Source organism: Dermacentor silvarum, chromosome 1 (assembly GCF_013339745.2).
Source record: "Dermacentor silvarum isolate Dsil-2018 chromosome 1, BIME_Dsil_1.4, whole genome shotgun sequence".
NCBI classification, from domain to species: Eukaryota; Metazoa; Arthropoda; class Arachnida; order Ixodida; family Ixodidae; genus Dermacentor; species Dermacentor silvarum.
In genome coordinates this window covers 93,691,586-93,714,626 of record NC_051154.1, presented here as the reverse complement: position 1 = coordinate 93,714,626, position 23,041 = coordinate 93,691,586, and the positions used below count along the sequence as shown (strand labels likewise).

Sequence of the window (23,041 nt, the reverse complement as noted above, 5' to 3'; positions counted from 1 at the left end):
GTAATGCATGCCAGATTGGTACTCTTTGCATGAGCGAAGGTCCTACGTGTGTGTTTATAGTGGGTCCTGTGAGGAAACTTTACGTGCGCTGGTCTGAGATGTATTGAGGAATGTATTGTAAAATTGAGAAAAAAAGAGTTAAGCAGTGTCAAAAAGTTAAAACCAAAAAAATGTCTTACTAGGAGGCAGGCTTTCTAGGGTAGTAGCACTGAATGTGGCCTTGTTCTCCACACATTAAAGGGGCCCTGCAGCACTGTTTTCGGGTCAGTGTATTTGTTCTCGATCTATTCTCAGCATGTCACAACACAGAGCTAAAAAAATTTTGAAAGTTGACCCACACAAGCCCAAGTTATCGGTCAAAAAAATCCTTGAATACAAGCAAAATGAGAACTGCCCTGCACTTGAATTTTTCTGGCTTTAGGTGCACATTTCACTCTCCCATGATGTCAAATCCAAATGGTGGCACCCAACAGCAGCAGGGGCATTAGTGGTAGGTAGTCAGTGAGCTCAGCCTGTTGATTGCTTCCATGGCGTTCCCATGGCCTCCGTGATAGGACGTCGCACGGTCCAATCTTGGAGGCCGTGGCGTCACTTTAATGGTGAAAACAGCGTCTGTGAAGCGGTCATTGGCACGCCAAAGTGCTCGGCATGTGATGCGTCTTTCCGATGGTTGCAACACCTAGCCCCTGGCTCTGCAGTACTTGAAATTGTTGGAAAACGTAATGCCGTAGCTTAATTTCAGTACTTGCAATATAGTGTGAACGTAAATTGCAGATTACATTTTCAACCAGTTATCATCGCGGTGCTCTTACACGTCATGTCTCCGACTCTGTAGTGCACAAAACCGCCGCATCGAGGCAATGCCATCGATCCTGCTCAAGAAGCTTTGCCTGCTGAGCTACACAAGAGATTACCTTGCTTTGAACAAACACCACCCCTAAAGCACTGAAATTGCAACAGTTGCATAAATCTGCAATAGTTATAGAATAAATATACTTCTAAAGTTTTCTCATATCTGCACATTTTGCTGAGGCTGTATAGCTAGATATTGCAGTAAGAGGTGCTGCTTTTTCTGGTCAACCGTCAGTTGCATTAGGTTTAAACAAAACTGTGAATAGATATCTCAAGAGAAGTATGTATGAAAAATTTCTTTGTTCTTGTAGTCTGTGCCACAGGATCAGTGTATCTGTTTGCTGGGTGATGCACATATTTTATGCCTTCTTTCAGCTTCTCGCAGGCAAAGGGATGGGGCTGCCACTGATGGTGCAACTGCTGGCATGGCCAGTGTTCCGTCATCTGCTGATGGAGTTAGTGAGGTCCCTCCATCAAGCCCATATCAAAGAAACCTTACAGGTAGCTTGTACATCCTTTGCAGGGTGTAGTTGGAGCCAAAAAATAGAGCACAGCACTGGCTCCCCAATCTCCTTTGAGTGCACTTAAATTACCAAAGGAAGAAATGGATTTGTAGTGCTAACAGTTGAACTTGGAAGTATTGGGCGCAAGCACCAGGCAATATTTGGATTACGTGACACCGCTCTGCCTTTCATGCTGCCTTGGTAGTGGGTGCAAGGCTTGACGTTTGTCGTTTTATCACATGATTTATACTCTCTTTCAGCCTAGCAGATAACTCTACATACAAAGGCTAGAGACTTCTCATAAGTAGTGTCACATAGATAGAGGTATGCGTCGTGTAATTCGATGTAACAGTGTTTTATACTTTAATGTTTCAAAATATGACCTAATGCATGAAAGGTGTAGTAGGTCTCAACCTATTAACCATAGAAGAAATAGAATGACACATTTTTGCGAGCAGTAAAAATTGAAAAGGCATACTATCCTCTTATCCTCTTCCGGTGTCGTGTACATGGGATTTTTACAAATTTTAAAATTCGCAGGTATGCAGTATACAAGACTTAGGTCTGAAAACATCTTTAAGGGGGTACATGGGTCTTTAGGCCTGAAAATTGTCAGAAAATATAGCTTTGTACAATTGCATTTTTGGATTCTGCATTTATTATTCTCTTAATCTGCCAAGTTTCTTATCTCGTATGTTGATATATAAACCATAATATTATTCATTTTAAAACTATAAGGTTGGAGATTCATTTGTTTTCTTCATTTTCTCAAAATACTCATTTTCCACACCCAGCAAGCCTTTTACATACAGCAGTACCTATCACAGATAGAATAATAATTATTTTTGAAGCATGAAGCTAGTTGTTTGGAGCACACATATTAAAATTTGTCTTGTGTGACCGATGCATGACCATGTTCATAATGGAGTTCAGTGTAGTATAAAGTAAAAATTAAAAATTTTTCTTTTGTGTGATTAATGCATGGCCACGTTCAAAACAGCGGAGTTCAGTGTACTATAAAGTAAGAAATATTGACCCAATCTTAAATGTGCTTCTATTGTGAGCCTTGTCTATTGATCCATATGTCATTTGTTTATTATTGTGTGGTGATTATTTGTCTATTGTAGTAAGAACAAAACACATGGTGTAATGAGATAATGAACCTACAGAAAAAATAACTGCATTTTTAGAATCAGGAGAAGAAATTAAACAAGCATGGCAACTTTTATCAAGTTTGGTTCAAAAATAGGTAAGGATAGCTCTAATCACCAAATTTACATTCTTTACCTGGAATGTACAGCTCAAATGCTGGAAAACCCGTTTCAATGTTCACATTCTTTTGCATTGCTTTGACATCACCTCGACATAACTGTGCATCAGTGGTGCTGCAAAGCTATAGTGATGGTAGTGAAGCACATTTTCTCATTTTCAGAGTGCATGCAGAAGGTGCCTTGTGCTGTGGCAACCACTGCACATAATCTTGCTGATAGTGCTCGTGGGTCCGAGCAGGATATGCAGAAAGTACTGCTAAAGATGCTTTCACACATTGTTAACAGGCTGGAAGTCTGTACGTGTTGTCATTGCACTGCACACATATGTCAAACATTACCACATATGTCAAACATTACCAAAGCATTCACACAGAGCATTCAGGTAGTTTCATTTCACTGTTTGCTTTCGTTTTGTTTGCCGTCCTGCTGACTTATACCAGGTACATGTGCTGTCTTATAGAAACCCGTTTTTCACTGCTATTTTCTGCTGCAGTTCAGGGAAGGTATTCTGTAAGTGTCCACCTAGTGGACATGTCTATTTCGTCTGCTGCTGAAGTTCTGATTGGCTGGGCTGGGTTATGCGTGAGAAGGAGACAGGGTGCCCCCAGCCAATCAGCACTTCAGACGAAATGGACGTGTCCACTAGGTGGACACTTACAGAATACCCTCCCTGATCGCAGTTTAGTCGGAAAAGTCTGGCTCCCTGAGCGATGCAGTGTGTTCTCCATGTAACTTCTCATAATTTAGGTCCACTGTGGCTTCATTTTTGCTTCAGTTTCATATTTCGTTGGGCACAGTTGATATGTGAAGTACCGTACTTAAAAAAGTGTAAGTCGACTCCCCCCCATATCATGTGTGTCAGGAAAAAAGAAGGGCATACGTGTGGGCACATTCCATTTCAAAAACTTATTATTAGCTGGAATTGTCGCTGTATTACTCATCTTCACTTGTTCCATCGTCCTCGCTGGTGCTGCCATCGTTATCGCTGCTACAGTTGCACAGCACGTCATCGTCCAGTGAAATTCGGAAGTTCGCAAACACCCGCACCATGACATCTTTTGGAACCGCCGCCCATGCCGAAAGCATCCAACCAATAGCGCCCCTGATATCTCGTTTTTCTCTCTTTTATTGGCGGTGCCATGTTTTGGTTTCGATTGTAAGTCGAACACCCCCTCCCCACTTCAGATTTTCTAATTTTTAAAAATAGGTCAACTTATAATTGTGTATATATGGTACTATTTGAAAACTAAACAAAATAAAAATGGCAAATAACGACTATTCAATTTAAAGACCAAATCGAATGGAACAGTAATTTCCAAATTTCTGGCGTTGGGGAATCCTACTATATAGCCTTCCTAGGCTTCCGCAGAAGCCCCCAAATCTCCTTTTTTCCACCAATGTGAGCTTATCCATGGCCTCAAAATGAATTTTGCAAAGACTAAACCAAATGGCCACACATGCTGTATAAAAATGAGAACAAAGGTGTACGAATTTCTGAATAATCTAAACAGGGTAAGCAGTGTGTGGCTTTGTGCCACTTGGAGTCCGCCTGAAGTTATCTGTTGTGCATTTGAGCTTGCATTACGTTTTAGTGGGAAACTGCGTTATGTGAAATTTATATAAAATTGAAGTAAAGAGAATAATTCCATATGGGGGGGGGCCTCATAACCGTCTTGTTGGCTACTTCGTTGTACATGAGCATTAAAATGATCACGAAGATGAACATGAAGTAAGATTTCACCAGAAATTATGGCGCCAGTATTACCCCCCCCCCCCCCCCCCCCCCAATGCCGATCCATGCATCATAATGCAGCATATGCCAGCAGTATGGCTACTGCTCTAGGTACTGTTTGCTATAAGCAGTCTTAATGCCACTCTTGCTACAAATTGGTCTTTGATAAGTGATTGCAATGCTAACTTTAAAAGCGTTTGTTGCTCAGCTGCATGTGACGGTGGCGCGTTTAAAAACGGTCACAGTGCGTGAGCAAATCAGCCTGTATGGATATGCGCATGAACTTGCTCTGCGTGTCGTGTTACAATGCACCGTTTAAACAGCCGATCGTCATGCGTCGGCACTGAGTCATCCCGGCAGACCCTGCTAGATTCGTGACTCAGCTTGCGGATCATTCGAGTCCATTCTTTTAGTGCGTTACAGGCCCCCATCTCCCCTTATCTGCAAGCACGAATGAAATGCATTCAGCCTGGACACTGGGGGCCTGTGTTACATAGAATGAGTCTTTCATGCTGCTGCCATGATGGTCTTTCCCACAAAAACCACCGAAGTGTGGATGTAGCATGCAGTGCTTTAATTAGATCCATTTGCATGTGATGTAAATATCCACCAAAGGGAGATTGGGGGTCAACTTCGTTTGGCCACTCGCGGAATCCTAAAATGCTGTTGACGTTACCTAGTTTGGAAATACTAGCAATAGGACAATATTCAATTTTTTATTTGAATGTTTTGAGTATTTGTAAACCTCTAATCTGTTGTTTTGAAATTATACTAGTACTGCAATATTTAACATTGCAGGAATTCAGTTTTGACTGGGAATTTTGGATCTTTGTCAATCTGGCAATACAGTTGAATTTTGATATAATGAACAGGAATATAATGATTCAGTAGACACATTGAAGTAAATTTGTTTCTATCAAATCAGTATGTTTCAAATATATGCTGGTAATGAATATAGAAAATAGCAAAGGCTTTTTCGTGTTAGAAAATAGCAAAGGCTTTTTCGTGTTGGATGTAACTTAACTATATAACAAGGTTAGATATTGCAGTTCACAGCTTTAATAAATGATCACTCTGATTCTGACTTCTGCGTTCATGCATGTAGTCTAGAATAGAAATGCTGGAGTACGTTTTCTAGGAGGATGAACTTATTGGCTGTTTTTCTCACTAGCCTTTACAGAGTTGGATTTGAGCTCTCCTTTGCATTATGGGACACCGAGCTCTGCAACTGGAACTCCTAGATCTAATGTGTAAGTGTGTTACTCATTCGCGAGTTTAGGATCTTAGGTGAGTTGGTATTGAATTTGAGTGTAAGGGCTATCTAACGTGAACAATACATATGCACTGAAATGGCTCAATGTGTGTACTTGCTAAGGCACATTGATGCATACGGGTACATCCTCATAGTTGTCCACGCCATTTGCTGCTTAACTCAAAGACATGCCTGTATTTTATTTGCGTGAACTATTTAACTGTTGTCTCATCATAACCATGCTGTTTGCTAAAACTGCTTTTTGATATTGATGCTTTTTGAGTTAATATTGGACTGAAAATGCAAGCTGTTCTTAGACATAGATGCCTGTTGTAGTAGTATTGGGGGGGGGTTACCTAGCATTCCAATGTAGGTTAAGGTGGAGGCATGCACCCAGTACACATTGCTAAAGTGTAATTTATTCATGAATGTAGTGTTTAATTTTGAAACTTCTCATTTGTGTGCTCTCAGGAGGGGAACACCAATTAGGCACAGGACTGATATTCGAAATGATCGCCGCATGCGCCAGGTTGCCATTGGTGCTAGTGATGGAGTAAGTCATTTCTGTACGTTGAAGTCTACTTATTGGGAGCGGACAAGTGTGGGGTTATAAACTGCCATTCTTTCAGAGGTGTTTTGATTCAAACTGGATAATGAGGCTTTTTTTTTTGTATTCCCTGATTACTATCCCTTGAAGATATTAGTAGTTGCATCATGTGCAGCCTATCACAAAAAAAAAAAAGATAAAAATAAATAAAGCCCAGTCTGACATTTCTGGCAACAGCTGGCTGTCCTTTACTTTTTTATGATAGGCTATACATGTTGAGGCTGTACAAGCAGGTCCACTTTATAGCAGCCCCATTTAGAGCAGACTCTCTCTTGGGATAAAGAGTTTCTCATAATCCAGCCACGACTGCAATAGCTGGCATAGCATTTGCAGTAAGACTGTTCGAGTAAACATTCACAGATGCCCGTGAGTAATCTCCTTTCAAGAAGAAAACAACCTTGAGTCCCAAATGTCTTTGTGGATGTGCTGCTGCCCGGTGGTGAGCATGGTGTCAGCAAACCATAGCAGCTGGGGGCAGTATCATTCCCTGCTGTATTATCAATGGAGAAGTAAAATCGTTTACTAGTGCTCTATGGGTCCTGAATTAGACCTCACGAGGCACTGTGTGGTTATTTCTTATTTCCTTCTAAACTTCTCTCAAGCCACTTTGGTATTACTGCTACAGTCACAATCCTATATCAAAATGACAAGTGAAGTTCGTACGTAACAGCTATCACTGTAGAAGGCCTATGGTGCACTGCCCACTTAGCTTGTCCTTGCACCAGTTTACTTAAAATGAACCGTGATGCTGCAGCATCACCCAGGGGAAGCCCTGCTAAATTCCACATATGACAGTTGCGATTGCAGTTGTGATTGCAGGCTGTGGTTGTTTTCTTTCATGTCTCTGGTTCATGCTCCCTTTAGCGGCAGTTATGTCTCAGAGAATAAATAACTGCAAAAGCAAGAAGGGCTTAAACATAGTATTAGTGCCTATTTCAACAATCATGATTACCGTATTTACTCGATTGTAACGCGCCCTCGATTGTAACGCGCACCTGTTTTCCATGACCGGAAAAAAAAAAATCCTTTACAGTACCGCGCACCTCATGCTTTCATACAGCAATAAAACCTTCTCTCATTTAGAAAAAACAGATTTACTCCCGATGCACAAAGTTGCGATGAATAAAAAAAGTAGCAGTTTTGCCCGAAAGGTGACGCATCAATTGCAATAGCAAATTAGAAGACAGCTATACGAAGTAAGGATGGCAGTTTTATTGGCCGTATAAACTTGCAAACATTCGCTTACTAACTAAATTTAACAAGCACAGTGTCACGCGCGCACAAGCAAACATAAACACATCTCGCTTGACCATGGAAACTTGCTGTCAAAACGCTGGAGTGACGAAGCATGGCGAGCGAATTGACCTTCGTACTAGTACGCCTCTCGCTTCAACACGAGCTATAAGTGGCAAAAACACAGCGCGCGGCGGACTCTCCCCGTCGCAGATCGCTTTCAAGATAGGGCCAAGGCGATTGTATCGCCGTAGTGAATCATGGCAGAATACCGGCTGCTTCGGTCCACTGAAACCCTTCCACGTTGCTTTGCTGGTGAAAATCCTCTACTTCTGTTTGCGCCAGTCCTGCCCGTAAGTTTCGGATTCTCCGAACGCCCGTGATGCGGCCTGATGTCCGTCTCCACACACATGATCACATTCCTTTTAAATGCGGCATCATAATGCACTCGGCACTTCATGCTGATAGAGCAAACGCAGAAAACGGGAAGACAGACGGTAGACTAATGCTTAAGCACACGTGCTCAGCACATGGAGGAAGCTACGGCAGCTAGGCTCGAAACGCGTACGATGCGGCCATTTTGACATGTTGATGGCTGTATGGTAACGCAGATTTAGGGTCGTACTCAATTCTAACGCGCACGCAATTTTTGGACCTGTTTTATGCGCGTTAGATTCGAGTAAATACGGTACATGTCATAGGCACTATACATTTTGGTACTATAAGTACACACAGAGGGACTGTGCAGTCACCTGCACCTAGCTGTTAAAGGCAATGAAGTTTTATGATGCACCGGAACATCTAATGCATTGTGTCACCACATATTTCCATTTGGCTACATTTAGCATGTAGACAGTCTATCAAACCTTGAGAATGTGGTAATTGTGCAGATATAGTTAAGCTGGATTTACATGATGGGATGGATCGCTGATTCAATTGATGGATGAGTATAATATGGCTCAATGCTGCCGGATCACACTGCACACAAGGATGCCGCAGACAAGCTGCTACTGGCATGATTTGTTGAAGTTCAGCCACATCGTGCTTTTCCGTGGACTGAATCAACAAATTGCTTCTTTGTGAATACAACCTTAGCAGAACTCATTAACAAGTTTCTGGCAGAGAAACTCGTATGCATTCCTTTTGTAATGCATTCAGGGTTAACTTCATACAAAATCATCGTATGATCATTTCATGTGTTGACGTGTTCAATGTTTATTTCAGGGCAAGTACCAACAATTATAACAAATATCTCTTATAGACTCTTCCATTAGGGTGAGAGAACAGCCCTCTGTAGACTGATGTGCATGGGTATATATATATGCGCTTGCTAGTGCTGTCCCTCGGTCCCTTGTGCTTACGAGCATAAGCATGTGCCTATGTGGACCTTTTACAGTCCACAGGGCATAATGGTGAGGCCCAGGGAGCTCCCATTAAAAAGGTCAAAAGCAATTTTTGTATTGCAGAGCAGTTTGTTGTTGTAAGTGCGCTTAAGTAATGACATCATACAGTACAACCTCATTAATTCGGATTTCACGGGACCGAAAGAAATGTCCGAATTAACGGAATGTTGAATTATCGAGGGTATGAAGAAAATAATACACAAATGCTTGCTACGTCAACACGCTTTTATTTACTGAATGAATCAGCAAATTGTGTTTCTATTTTGCACATAAGCAGTACGGAAGCTGCAGTTCTCGTCATCTCGTGACTGATTAGAGCTCGCAGCGGTAAAGGCCTTCTGACTTCCTTCGCAGCGCGCTCGCTGAGCTCGGAGAGTTGTCCGAATTTACCGATGTGCGACCAAACACGTCCGAATTAACGAGAGTTTGATTGCACTAAATGCATACGCTTGCCGGGACCACAGGACAAGTCCGAATTATCCGATTTTCCAAATTAACGACGGTCGAATTAACAAGGTTTTACTGTACCTCAATGTGAATATCTTATCAGGAAATTTTAGCATGTAATCTGTTTTCTCGCATTCATTTTGCTTGTTTTTAATTTGCCACATGGAAAATAAGACATGATTGCATGCAGGTTGTGAACCATCACTTATGGCTTAACTTGGTCAGTGCCTGCAAGGTGTACTTTGTGACCAGATAAGCCTGTGTCAAACCTTTGACTTTATGGGCATGTCATTTTCAGGAAGCAGGAGAGCAGACGGGTGCAGTAGCCACCAGTGATTCTGGGACTGGCCCTCAGCTGGTTATATGGGGCACTGATGTGGTGGTCAGCCACTGTAAGGAAAAGTTCAAGCAGTTCTTGCGCACCTTTGCAGAAACTAATCTTGCGACTGATGAGCTTATGGAGGGTGTTGACCCTGTGCAACCCCTGTACCTGCAAAAACTTGAAGAGGTGGGTTCTGTTTTTTGACTTCTTCGCCATCTAGTAAACTGAAATACAGTAGCCTCCCATTGAGACAAACTCGATGAGACAGTGAGAATTCGTCTGTCATATCAAAAGTTTGTTTTAAAAGAAGTGAGCCGCAAAGCTCAAAATCTACTGTTCTTGGTGCACAACAGAAAATAATAAATAAATTGGCAGTAAAAATTGAAGGCACATGTAAAAAGGCTTATTGAATTTGCATGATAGAAAGTACTGCTTTATGCATCCTTACCTAAAGCTATTGAGTAATTGTTGCTAGTCGGTGCTACACAAATATCCCAAAAACCACGTTTTCAGCTAGCTGCTCGAGGATTCTTCGGTGCACTTATGTTGAAAAAAAAAAAAAATTCACCAGGGCTTTATCAGTTGCATCGTGCGTTAACACCACTGGTTCTTGTGGCTCCTGGGCCATGTCCTCGCCGTAATTATCAGCCTGCAAAAGCACTTCGAGAACTTCCTCAGTTACTGCTTCTATGGTGTCAGTCCTGCAGTTTTTCACCTCATTACTGATGCTGGCGTATTTATGTTAACAGAGTGTTGATTTGGGCAAGTTGGAAATAATGGCAGTAAGTGCACTCAGCAAAAAAAGGAAAAAAAAAAAAGAATGTAACGAGGACACAGCGCTGTGACCTTGTTACATTATTTTTTTTTGCCCCTTGTTTTGCGCAGTGCACTGACTGCCATTATGACTGAGAAATTTATGTCCACGAAAACACCATTTGCTTATTGTCTGCTGAACCGGATCTCTCGCCGAGCTGAGTAGCAGGCATAAGTAGCAGCTGTGAAAGTTCGGCTTAACCAAATAGACCGATCTCGCCGAGCTTAGCGCATGCATTGTCGCTCTGCTGGCACCACAATGACAGTAGTCCTCAGTACTTTTGTGCTATACTTGGGCTCAAGGTAACATTGTGAAGAATGCTGCAGAGAATTCCATTGTGTATTTTAATGCGTTGGCATTCTTTGGGTTCTTCACATATTTTCCGGGGGCTATCTGTCTATGTTTGCATGTATAGTAAAATCTCGTTACTGTGAACCTCACGTAAACTTTTCAGCAATCCCCCGCTTACTTCTTATAGTTTCAATGTAAAAATAGTTCAGTACTATGAACTTCAGAATACTGAACTTTTCAGAATAATGATTCTTATTCAGTTTCCGTGTCATGCTAACGCCTCAGTACTACGAACTAATATTCTAAAATCTGATGATTCTTAGATTTCCGTGTATCCAGTCACGGCAGCTGAAACAGGAGGCTAGCAGACGACAAGGCGCAGAAATTGGGGTGGCCGCCCCTCGAAAGGCCAATCGCCCATGACAATCAGTCCACGAGTTCTGAGAAAGACTCAAAAGCAGCGCGACGATCACACGAATCGGTGACAGCCGCATGTCACAAGGGAAACGTCTGTCGCGCGCACACGCGCATGCAGGTTCTTTTGCGCATGCCTTATCTGTACCAGCCAACCCGAGGATGGGAGATAACACGCCTGCGTGTTACAACGGGTCCGACTCTGGCTTAGGACGGTGCTCTACAGCGGCGCAGTGTGCCCAAAGGCCTCACGTGGACGGATATTTCAACAGCGCAGCTCGGTAGAGCAGTGGGACCAGCGAGGCGAGAAGGCGTGCATCGGGTCGGGCATCACTGTAAAATACTTTCGCTTGCGACTCGCGCTTTTTCCTTCAGAGGCAAGGTAACAGTGTGTCTGTTAAATACAGTGGAATCTCGTTGATTTGAACTTCACAGAAACTGGAAAATATAGCGTGTAATTCGAAAATTGTATCATTCAACGTATTATCCAACTAAATCGTATTATTGGCAAAAGGAAAAAAAAAAAGTATCACCCCGAAAAATGTATTACGTAGAATCGTATGAGCGAGGTTGGTGATTGTCACGCGCAGGCGACGCATCAGGTTTTGCGAGCGCATGCTTCGCTCTGACAAGTGTTGCCTAGCAATGGAGGCGCGGCTCTTCCTTTTTTTGCCCTTCTTTTCGCGCTTTCTGCCGCTGTACTAGCTACGCGCACAAAAAAATGTAACCTCCGTACTCGCGGGGTTGCCACACAGTCACACTTTGTACTTTCCGGGTGGTTTCATTTACATGTGCTTGCGCTTTAAAATAGTTGAGGTGTCCGCCTCGAGCGAGACAGTTGTGGTGTCCACCGCAAGGAATGTGAAAAACAGACTAACAAGAAACGTTGTGCTTTGGAGGCAACATGAAGCTTCCTTTTTGCTGGTAGTTTTTGCGGCATCAGCGTGTGTTTTGCATGCGTCACTCTTATTACATGCTGCTTCAGTGGTGCGTGGGGCCGGTATCTATGGCAAGTAGCAAAAGCGCGTGCTGAGATCCAACACCGACGTCTTCGTGGATAGCTCATATGGTGACAACTTATGAACTGACAGGTTAATGGGCGGAATGGTTAATTTTGGAGCTTTCAATATGACGACTTTTCAGAATAACGAACAATTTACCGCGGTCCCCTGAAGTTAGTTATATTGAGATTTCACTGTATTTATGTTTGTACCTAACCATTTTCCCGCCTACCTCGGTCACTGGGTAGTCCGTGGTCGAATCGTTGGCGCATCGTGCTGCTGTGCTGAGGTGGCAGGGTTTAAAATCAACCATCGGACCATATTGGCAAAGGCATGTTAATGCAAAGTAGCGATGGTTTGATCAGCATGGATAGTTAACCCTTGGGCTATATGGCAAATACACAATGTACTATAGTGTAAATGTGCGTAAGAACACCTGTCAACAAAATACCGAGCTTTGTACAGACAGCCAATGTGCGTTAACGGGGTTTTTATGGTGCTAACGATTGTGTGCTGCGCCGTCTACTACACTGGTGCTTAGCAGCTGCACTTCTGCACGATGTTGGCACCGCCAGTAGAGAGGGTCACCTTGCATCTTTCCTGCACCTTTTGAAATGAACATCAGGGTTTACGAGAGTGCCATTGCTGCACTGTTGAAACGAACGGACCTATTCTCACCTCCCTTTCGATCTCAAAGCGAGCTTGTCATGGTACTGTACAAACATGCTTCTTACCATAGTTGCCCTTCTGCCTGCCGAGGACTACTTCTAGCATGCTTTACGGCAGTGGTGGCATAGTGAAACTCGTGAAATCGGTTTATTAGATGTTCACGTTAAGTAGATATTTTCTGCGTTGGGTCTATAAGAAAAAAAAAAATGTTGCAGTTTCTTCGGAAAAGCGAACCATCGATTGCGATAGCAAATTATGTAGCAGGAAGCTATACGTAGTAAGGATTGTAGTTTTATAGGCCATATAAACTTGTCAAGATTTGCTTACTAACTAAATTAACAAGCATGGTGCCATGTGCGCACAGCAAAGATAAACACATCTCAAACGATGACTGCGGAAATTCACTGTCAAAACGCTGAAGTGAGGAAGCGCGGCCGCAGCAGTGACTGAATTGACCTTCTTCTGCCTCTTGCTTCAATGCGAACTAAGCGGTGAAAACACAGCGCATGACGCACTCTGTCCCCATTGCAGACTGCTTTCAATATAGGGCCCGTGTGGCCGCGCACGGCAGTGCCCTACGCAGCAGCCACCGGACTACTCTCGTCACGCCATCGTTGCCATACAGTCATGCATTCGTTGTCACACCACTGTTGTGATGTCATCGTGGTCATTCAATCGTCTTCATTCGAGCTTCATAATCAAACTCTCGTCATGCCTTGTATTCCAAGGCAGTGGCCCAAGTTATCTAGCTTGCCGAATAGTGGTCATGCTCGTGGTCGTGATGCCAATGTGGTCGTTGCATCTCGGTCATTCGATGCGAGTCATGCTGTTTTCGTCATGCATTCGTTGTCACACCACCATCGTGATGCCATCGTGGACGTTCATTCGTCATTCCAGCTTCGTTATTTGACTCATCATGACGTCTTCATCACACCTTGTACTTCAACCCAGTGGCGGTTGTACTTCAACCCAGTGGTGGTTGTGTAATAGCTTGGACAACTAGGTGCATGCTTGTGATCCGTCATGCCATTATTGTCACAACATTGTTGTCACACAGTCATCGTGCATTCATTGTCACACTGCCATTGTGATGCCATTATGGTCATTTCATTGTCGTAATTCTAACTTCATCATCAGACTCATGCCGTCGTCGTCATACCAATGTTGTCATGCTGTCGTCACACTGTCGTTTGACCACTGTCGTTTGACCACTGTCATCACTTCAGTAACGTCATCTCATATTCGTCATACCACCTTCGTCATTTCATCGACATCAATCTTTTTTTGTCATTTTATTGTAATCGTACTGTCATCATTCGATAATGCCACCGATCTCATGCCGTGATCACCAGAGAGTCGCTGTCATGGATCCGTGGTTAGGTCATCGTAGTCACGCTTTTGTCGTCATGCCGTCATTGTCATACGGGCTTTCTGTTACCGTCGTCACTCCATTCTCATCATACATTCGCCGTTATCCTATTGTCCTCATGCTGTTGTCATGCTATCGTTGTCATCCTAACTTTGATGTCCGACTCTCGTCATGCCGTCGTCAGCCATTGTCATCAAGCAGTCGTCATACCATAGTCGTCACGCTGTTGTTTTACCGTCATCATCACATCAATAATGTCATACCATTGGCATCATTCCATTGTCATAGCATTTTCGGCGATCCATTGACATCAATCCTTGTTCATCATTCTATCGTAATTATGCTGCCGTCATTCAGTTGTCATTAGGCTGCCGTTATCGTGATTACGTCCTCATCAGACAGTTGCTATCATGCATTCGTTGTCATACCATCGTCGTCATGCCGCCGTGGTTGTGCCATCATTATTCCAGCATCGTCATCCGGTTCTTGTCATACTGTCATCACACCATCATTGTCAAGTACTTGTCATCGCCTCATTGCCCACATATCGTCACGCTCAAGTCGTTATACAATTGTTGTCATTTATCAATTGACATCTCATAGTCCTCATGCCATCTTCGTCATATTGCCTTTGTTGTTCTATTGATGTCATTCCACCGTCGTCACTGCATTGCCGTCATGCCGCCATACTCATAGGCGACCTTGTTAAGCAAGAGCCACAGCAAAGTGGGAAGCTATTGGAGTATGTCACATATATAGCCAAAGCAAATGAAAGTCTCAAAACAACCACTACACATTTTGAATAAACATGACTTCAGAAGACAGTGTATCGTTACATTGCTCAAATGCTGATTGCATTACCGTCGACAGCCATCGTGAGGTGAATTCGGGCGTACAGTTAAACCTGCTTATAACGAACCTCCATATAACGAATTCCTGGATATAACGAAGTTTTTCTATTCCCTGCCATTACTCCATAGAAGCACATGTATTTGAGACCTCTAAGTAACGAAGTGGCAGCGGGAGACCCCCTCGATATAACGAATTTTCCCCTCCGACAACCTAGAGATTTCGCCCCAAATTTTGTCATTTTTACGCGAGCAGCATCCGGAAGCACCTTCTCCGCCGCGACGGAATGCCGAGCGCACGTGTGCGTGCGTGCGAGCGTGTGCGAGGCGGGCCTGCATCCCTCGACCCGGCGATCTTGCCGCCGCGGGCGTGACCTTTCCCCCTCTCTTCATTCAAACTTGATCCTGCTGCTTGCTGCAGCTGGCCTAGGCTGCCGAGCCAGTACTTTCCTTTTCCAGTTGATGTTGCTGACGTGCTGGCAGACGCTGCGACACATCACACTCAGTGAGCGCATACGCGCTGTCAAACGCTGGCGGCGTGTGGAAGCGCCGCTGCAGAAGTGAGCGAAGTGACCTTCGTGCTGTTGTCTATCGTTTCAACGCAAACTGAGCGCCGAGAACACACAGCACGCACAAGGCTACGAGCCGCCGACGCACCTACACTGCCTAGACTCTGTCCCAACGTAGATCGCTTTCAAGATAAGGCCCGCGCACCGCCGCCGCGCAGTACGCATTTGATGTCGGAGTACAGTACCACGGCCGTTTTTTTTTTTTTTTTTTTTTATCCAGCGGCCGTGACAGTACAACGCCGTCTTTCTTGTGCACACGCGAGTTTTAGACGTGGTCGTCGGCTCCCCTCACACGCTCGCTCTTCGTTTCCGATGTCTCGATCGTGCTTGTGCGAAATGACACGCGTCCAGGCATCCTGTACCTGGTGTGACATTCCAAGGATGAGTGCTTCGACGAAAACGGAAAACGGGTGCGCGTTACAATCGAGGGCACGTTAGAATCGAGTAAATACGGTAGGCTTTTTTTTTTCGAATTTTCGGGCCGAACCTGCATATAACGAAATCCTCTTTATAACGAAGTTTAGCGGGAATTTGTCAATTTCGTTATATCCAGGTTTAACTGTAATTTATTGCTTCTCTTTTCTCCTTTCCAACAGTTGTACATGCTGGAGGAGCCATTTTTAAATGTCAACTGTCAGCATGTGGCCAGTTTCGATGCTGATTTGTACAGACAGCTCAAGTGCTATCCCCAGGAAGTGATTCCCACATTTGATATGGCTGCCAATGAAGTGTTTTTTGAAAAGTACCCTGATGCCCAACTGCCACATCAGATTCAAGTTCGGCCATTCAACTCTGAGAAGACTCAGAGCATGAGGGCACTCAACCCAGAAGGTCAGTTTGCCATTCTTATGTGGAGCTTGCCTCTTCAGATTTCAGTAAGCATGTCTTCCTTGCATGTGACACTTGACAGTTGTAGGTTCCGTGTGGCACAAGTAGCTATTATGCGAGTTTCTTGTCAAATAGTCAACATTTGTAAGTGCTGTGGGATAAGGGGGGATGCCAACGGCGCTACGCCTTGGCACACCGTGCACCAGGGTTGGCGCCTGCCTGCCCATCAACCGCGGTCTGGTACAAGCTCGAGGAAACAATGGACAACAACCATGTGTAAACTCGGAAAGCATTTATTACGATTGCAACGCTTCAAGCAGGCCAGCTAGCTATAGTTTACATCACTGAGAGGCCCCTCGAAAATACTCTAGGTCATGGGTTCTCAAAGTGGGTTCCGCAGGCCCTTGCTCAGGGTTCCGCGAGCCACTGATAAATTTTCCGTGGTTCCGCATCACCAAGTGGCTAAAACGGCGAAAACGAGGTGCGCTCGATCCACAGAACCTCCATTACCCATGCCCGAGTGTCAAAAAGCACATCACAGCGTGCAACGGCAACGCGTGAACTGTGCAGTAAATCCGCAATCAGCTTGTAGCCATCCAACCTCCGAAAACGGGCAGCGCGCCTAAGCTTTGGCACTTGCATCTCGGAGTCCGTAATTTACCAACATGTGCATTTCTCCCGTTTGTAAATAGCGTATGTGCCGATTGCGTGCGTACTGACGTATACGTTGGAGGAATTAAAAAATGAAGACAAAAAAAATGTGCAGAGCGTCACAAATACGCGCCGCAGAAGAGCAAGAACGGCGCTAGCGTCCAACCGAAACGAAGCGGCGCAATCCGCATCGCTATGGTCCTCAGCAGCAGTCATGCGCGGCACTTGATTGACAGCAATGCCGGAGCGCTTCGTGCCTTATTGTGCCCTTAAAGACTTTATTCTTGTGTTTATCGTCGCGTGTAACACCGCATTGGCTGCATGCCGCATGCCTTCATAAATGCATAGTCGCCATCCATGATCGCGTCGATAACAACCGCAGTTTCGTCCGCAGCGGTGGCGGCAAACTGTAGTTTCGTTTTCACTCGGTTCGCGCGTCGGCTGCGTGCCTTCACAAATGCGTTGTTGCCATCCATGGTAGCATCGATAGCGACCGCGGTTTTGTCCGCACTTCTTACAGTGAACGGTAGTTTCGTTTTGACTAGGTGCGCGAGTTGGCCGCCTGCCTTCTGAACCGCAAGGTCGCCGTCCATGATCACGTCGATAGCGGCCGCGGTTTCGTCCGCAGCAGTTGCGGCAAGAAGTAGTTTTGCTTCGACTCGGTGCAAAGCTGTCAAAGATTAAGAGCACCGGCTACATCGCGATGGACGGACAATTGGTTGGCGAGCAGCTGACTGGCGAAAAAATAATCGGGATGTACGGGCGCGAGGCCATCGCCGCCACCGCCGCCGCTGCTAGCGCTAATCAGTCATGAGATGATAATTTCAGCTTCCGCACTGGTCTTGTGCTAAATATAAACGGGATTTGCTGATTCATTGCGTAAATAAAAGCGTGTTGACATAGTTAAGCGTTTGTTTATTGTTTTCTTGATACCCTCGATAATTCGACATTTGGTTATTTAAGACATTGTAATTCGGTTAATTCAGGGGGGGGGGGGGGGTTCCTTGGCGCTTCAGGAGCTTAGCAGGGTTCCCTGGAGCGAACATGGTTGAGCACCCCTGCTCTAGGTAAAGAGGGGCTCCCGACTTACCAGCGGGAAATTGGGCATCCGTGGCAACTGCCACGGCAAAAGCGTAGTTGACTAACCACGTGCGGAAAAACAGAACTGGCAGCTCAGTCTTCCGCACTCGCCGCTTGCTGTGACCAGAGGCTCGGGCAATATTGTAGGGTTTTCGCATGACACGCCCGGTGGCGCTGATAGCGCTTGTGGTTTCGTGCGCTGCCCAAGAAAAACATTCCCCCCTCTCCACAATACTGCTTGCGCTTGCGCCCGATGCGACGTTTTCCACGTGTGCAACCGTCATAGGACAGGAGGATTCCCACAGTGCTAAGTCCTTGCCGCGCTTCTAACAGAACTACAAGCACAAGCCACAAAATAGTTAGCACAAGGCACAAGCAGTGTAATTGATCATCGCCTCCTCTCTTATCGTATTTTCTCATGCAAGGGCCGCACTTTTTTTTTAATTGCTCTAGAATTTCTTGGGTGCGACCCATGCACTGAGAAAAAGGTAAATAAATTTTATCTGCTTTGAGAAACTGACATGCTTGCTTTCGTGTGCTACAGCTTTGGTAAGACTTTATTTTAGCTTTTGTTTAGTATGCCATTCATCGTCACTGACATGTAACCATGAAGATAGGATGTGGTTCACTGCAAGTGAATGAAGTTAACATGAAGGGGACCTTAGACGCAGACTTAAATGACGTTCCACACATAAGGTACTCGAGGAATAAATGACTGGATTTCTCACGCAAAACATGAACGGAGCGTTGCAGTCAATAGCATCTACGCATGTTTCAGTTGGCGCAGTAGCAACGAAAGGTAACTGCACAAACGTGTACAGTTCACACGAATTGCAAAGCCTGTGGGCGACATTCTATGCAGCCTACGTACGTTACCCAAATGCATACGCATAGTGCTACAGGACATGCTGTGGTGTGCTGGGATAGGAATTTTTCCAGTGCTTAGTCAACAAATGCAGCAGCAACAACTGAGGAGGAGACTGATACACCGCGCAGTACATCTCTATGTGCCAAGTAGATATAGCACTTTTCAAGGGTGAAGCCTTCCTCGGACCGGTTCAAATGTCACGCTGCCATGAGGTTCCTGTAGTCATGAGGTTCCTGTAGTCTCTTCACATTAAGACTCCTGTAGTCTTTATGTGAAATGTGATTTAAATGTTACAGCTGAATACCCACATACTTTACGGTAGCGCAGAAGCAACAATGTACGTGCAAAACTCTGGAAGTTTTATGTGTACAATGTGTGCACACAGCAGTTTCCGGCTGTTTATGAAAGACGTTGCATCCGGAAAATGCTGTAGGGTGCCGGTGAACAAATTTTATGACGCCACTGGTGAAGTCAACAAGCTTGCTGCTATAATCAACTATGTTTAGAACCAAAGAGGAAACTAATACTATAGATCTGTGTGCCACAAAGGTACTGCACGCACGGGTAAAAGGAGGTTTAACCTATACACATATTTTTTTCTGCAATATTTAGGCTCAGATTCAGGACTGCTGCCTTTACATGATTTGGCCCTTAAGAATATACGATAGTACAGAATAATCTGAATGGTTTATCTAATTTTTCAAACAGACACAAACCTGTAAAAAGGGGAGCTATATAATATCTCATATGATTGAACCTCGATTTAACAAACACAAATATAGCAAATTATTAGAATTAATCAAGTAAATTAAAAATTATCTTGCAATATTAGCATGTAATGAATATATACTTATAAAAATAATTGGTTATAATGAAGGTATATTTATGTCGGATGCCGGTCATTTGTACTTCTGAAGCTCCCAACTGTTTAAGTAACATTGTTGGTTTTGGCACTCATTAAATACCGTAATCAGACATTGTGAGCTAGGTTATTGCTGGAAAATCTTCGGGCAGGCCGAAAATAGGCATTTTCGACAGGATATTTCCTTTTACATGTGTCCAGAGCATTCACTGTCCCTTAAGCTCCGCCGAGACAGATGCTGCCACTAAAGGGGTCTCTATTGGGATCACCATAGGGGCCAGTGAAGGCCAATTTTAGGGTCGAAATAATGAAAGTTTTGGCCTATAGAAATGTGTGGGTGCTGGCTGGGACCTTCAATCGGGATTGAATACACCGAAATATAAAATTAATTGGAGTCAAATTAACGGATGGTCAACTGTATTACAGTGAACCTGTTCGCCTCTAGTTGGTTGGGATTTTTCGTGTCCGTGTGCGCAATGCTCACATAAAAATGTGGGCTGATCCCCCGGAGACAGTGCAAAGAAGTGGGAGCCGCAGAGTGTGCTGCTTCTCCTAGAGGCATCACATGACGTCATCATGTGACGTCATCATGTGATATCAAGTTTGACGTGATAACGTCATCAGATTTCCTCATCAGGCGATATCGTCACATGACGATGCTGTTATTCTCGTATATTCGAATTAAAATCCGAAGCTATCATGTGCGTGGCTTGTGTGTAAGTCGTGCTTTACGAATTGTCTGACCCAATTTACTTTCTGGTTTAAAAACTGAATTAGTTCAATAAGGCACTAGTGCTTGGCAGAAAGCCTAGAGGAATGAGCATGTATGCTGCACTTACGCAGAAATGCGTGCGCATGTAATGTATGTCGCTTGAGGTGGTGGTTTGTCTAACTTCGGCAACAGCTTCACTGTACATCCACTTTCATAGGATGGAATGCACGTGGATTTTTTATTGTTGCTGTTGTTATTATTATTATTATTATTATTATTATTATTATTATTATTATTATTATTATTATTATTGTTATTATTATTGTTTTATATTATTGTTATTATTATTATTAGTAGTAGTAGTGGTAGTAGTAGTAGTAGTAGTTTCAAGTCAATAGGTTTGACATTGTCTTTCAGATATTGACCAACTGGTTACTATCAGTGGCATGATCATCCGCACTTCCAACCTGATCCCTGAAATGCGTGAAGCTTTTTTTCGTTGCACGGCTTGTGCATTTGTTGAGGCTGTGGAAATTGACCGAGGCCGCATTGCTGAGCCTGTGACCTGTCGCCACTGCTCAGCCAAGTACAGCTGCACTTTGATTCATAACCGTTCTCAGTTCTCTGACAAGCAGATGGTTAAACTACAGGAAGCACCAGGTCAGTGCTCTGTTTCTCTGGTTTATTGTTGTCCCAACTGTTAAAGCATGAAAAGCACTTAATAATAAGCAGTATGTCGTGTATAGAGCGCTTATTCATTATTCTCATTTGTGTTTCAATGTCAAATATTGCTTGCCAACTCGTATGGTATTTTGGTTCAGAATGCAAATAAATTTAAACTTCAGTTTCATCATGAAATACAACTTTGTGTCCAGCAGTTTCATTCCAAGTGTGGAAGAGTAGCTTTTTGGAAAAATAAGTGAAGTACCAGCCCATTTCATCAGATATGGGTGACAAACATCTCAAAGGCAGTGCTAGTTTCAAAATTGCTAGTGTATACACATGCCTGAACAATAACTGGTTTTTGTTCTGTAGTGAACAGGTAGCTTACATCAAAAGGAAATTCTGGATTTTATTAATTATGTAATTGCTCATTGTGATAAAGAGGCACAATTGTAATCATCTGCTGTGGGTGATTTTAAAAAAAAAGTTTGTTTGAATTGTATAACAGCAGGTGGTGTTGGTATGTAAATGTGCGTAAAAATTAGTTAAGTGGCCCCAGGGATACCAGGTGAGCCCATTGTATTGAATCTTGAAGCAAACTGCCGACAGAAGGGCAATAAAAAGCAAAGGATGACCTCTAAACTTAACTGCTATTTCACTAGGAAACTTCACACACAGACATATTTAATAGGAATAGTAGAAGGGAGACGTGGCATTTATTTAGAGTGAATGCCGTGATGGTAACCTACTGTAGTCATATGCCATTGAGAATATAAGTGTAATTCTCGCTAGGCAAGCTATTTGTGCACGTTGCTTAGGCACATTTCTGATGTGTGCTTCGCAAGTGTCTAGTTGTGGCGGCACAAAAAAGTTTAGTTCATACCTGCCAACTTTCCTGATTTGAACGGGGAAACTCCTGAATTCCGACCAGTGCTTCCGATTGTACGGACACTGCCATGAATCTTCTGGAAACTTCTCCAACCCCACTGCAGGGGGAAAAGGAGAAAAAAAAAAATTCACCAACAATTATGAAACTCACTAATGCGAATTTTTACCGCAGCTGTTTAGGTGTTTTGAATTTGCTATATATTGTGGCAAAGAATTTAATTGTGAACAGGGTCCTCGTTGGTGGCGCTGAGCCTCTACTCAGGCACCTTGTTTAGCAGCAGCGGCAGACGAAGCATTTCCACCGGTTGTGTCGCTCCTTGTTCAGAAAGAAAGCATGAACAAGGGAATGCGTAGCTCGTGCGGAGCGCATTCTCTAGCGGCAGCGGCGCAGGCGAAGTAGCGCATGCGCAGTGGTTCCGAAGCCCACGCCAGCGCTTTGTTTCCGCACTGGCCGCATGCCTGGTCGTTGCCGGCACTCCGCTTTCCGCCTCATGGTTCTGCTGCACCCTCCTCCGCTTTCCTCCTTGCACTCTCTTTGCTATCCCCATCTTTCATCTCCGGCTATGCTCATTCGCTCGGTTAGGAGAGACAACGCCGGCGCTCGCCGCAGGAATGGGCACCTTAGAGTTGCGCTCTGAAAACTCCCTCGTCATACAGCCTAGCCCCCATTATGTGCAAGGAAGTTAAATGCAGTCAAATCCAAGCTATTTGTGTGGAGACAGTGTAGGCTTAACTAAGTTCGCTTCAAATTGAGACGTGTGTTGAGGAGTGCACGTAAGGCAAAGGTCTAATATGCATTGCATTATGGCTGGTCCCCTTAAATCAGCTTGGCCGTTTTATGCCTGTGTTATTTGGGGAAGCATTTTAAGAGTAGAAAGGGGCCACTGTACGT

The 23,041-nt window shown here is 44.1% G+C and overlaps 1 protein-coding gene across 2 annotated transcripts in view; it reads left to right on the top strand.

Annotated features, from left to right (window-relative positions):
• The window catches only part of LOC119432598 (DNA replication licensing factor mcm4-A-like), an 89,297-nt gene that overhangs the window by 13,714 nt on the left and 52,542 nt on the right, over positions 1-23,041 (top strand). For both annotated transcript variants that reach the window (XM_037699762.2, XM_049671025.1), the window contains exons 6-11: positions 1,228-1,353; positions 5,530-5,608; positions 6,082-6,163; positions 9,599-9,808; positions 16,194-16,428; positions 21,016-21,258. In XM_037699762.2, coding sequence (XP_037555690.1) covers positions 1,228-1,353; positions 5,530-5,608; positions 6,082-6,163; positions 9,599-9,808; positions 16,194-16,428; positions 21,016-21,258 — 975 coding nt within the window. The remainder of the gene's footprint in view (positions 1-1,227; positions 1,354-5,529; positions 5,609-6,081; positions 6,164-9,598; positions 9,809-16,193; positions 16,429-21,015; positions 21,259-23,041) is intronic.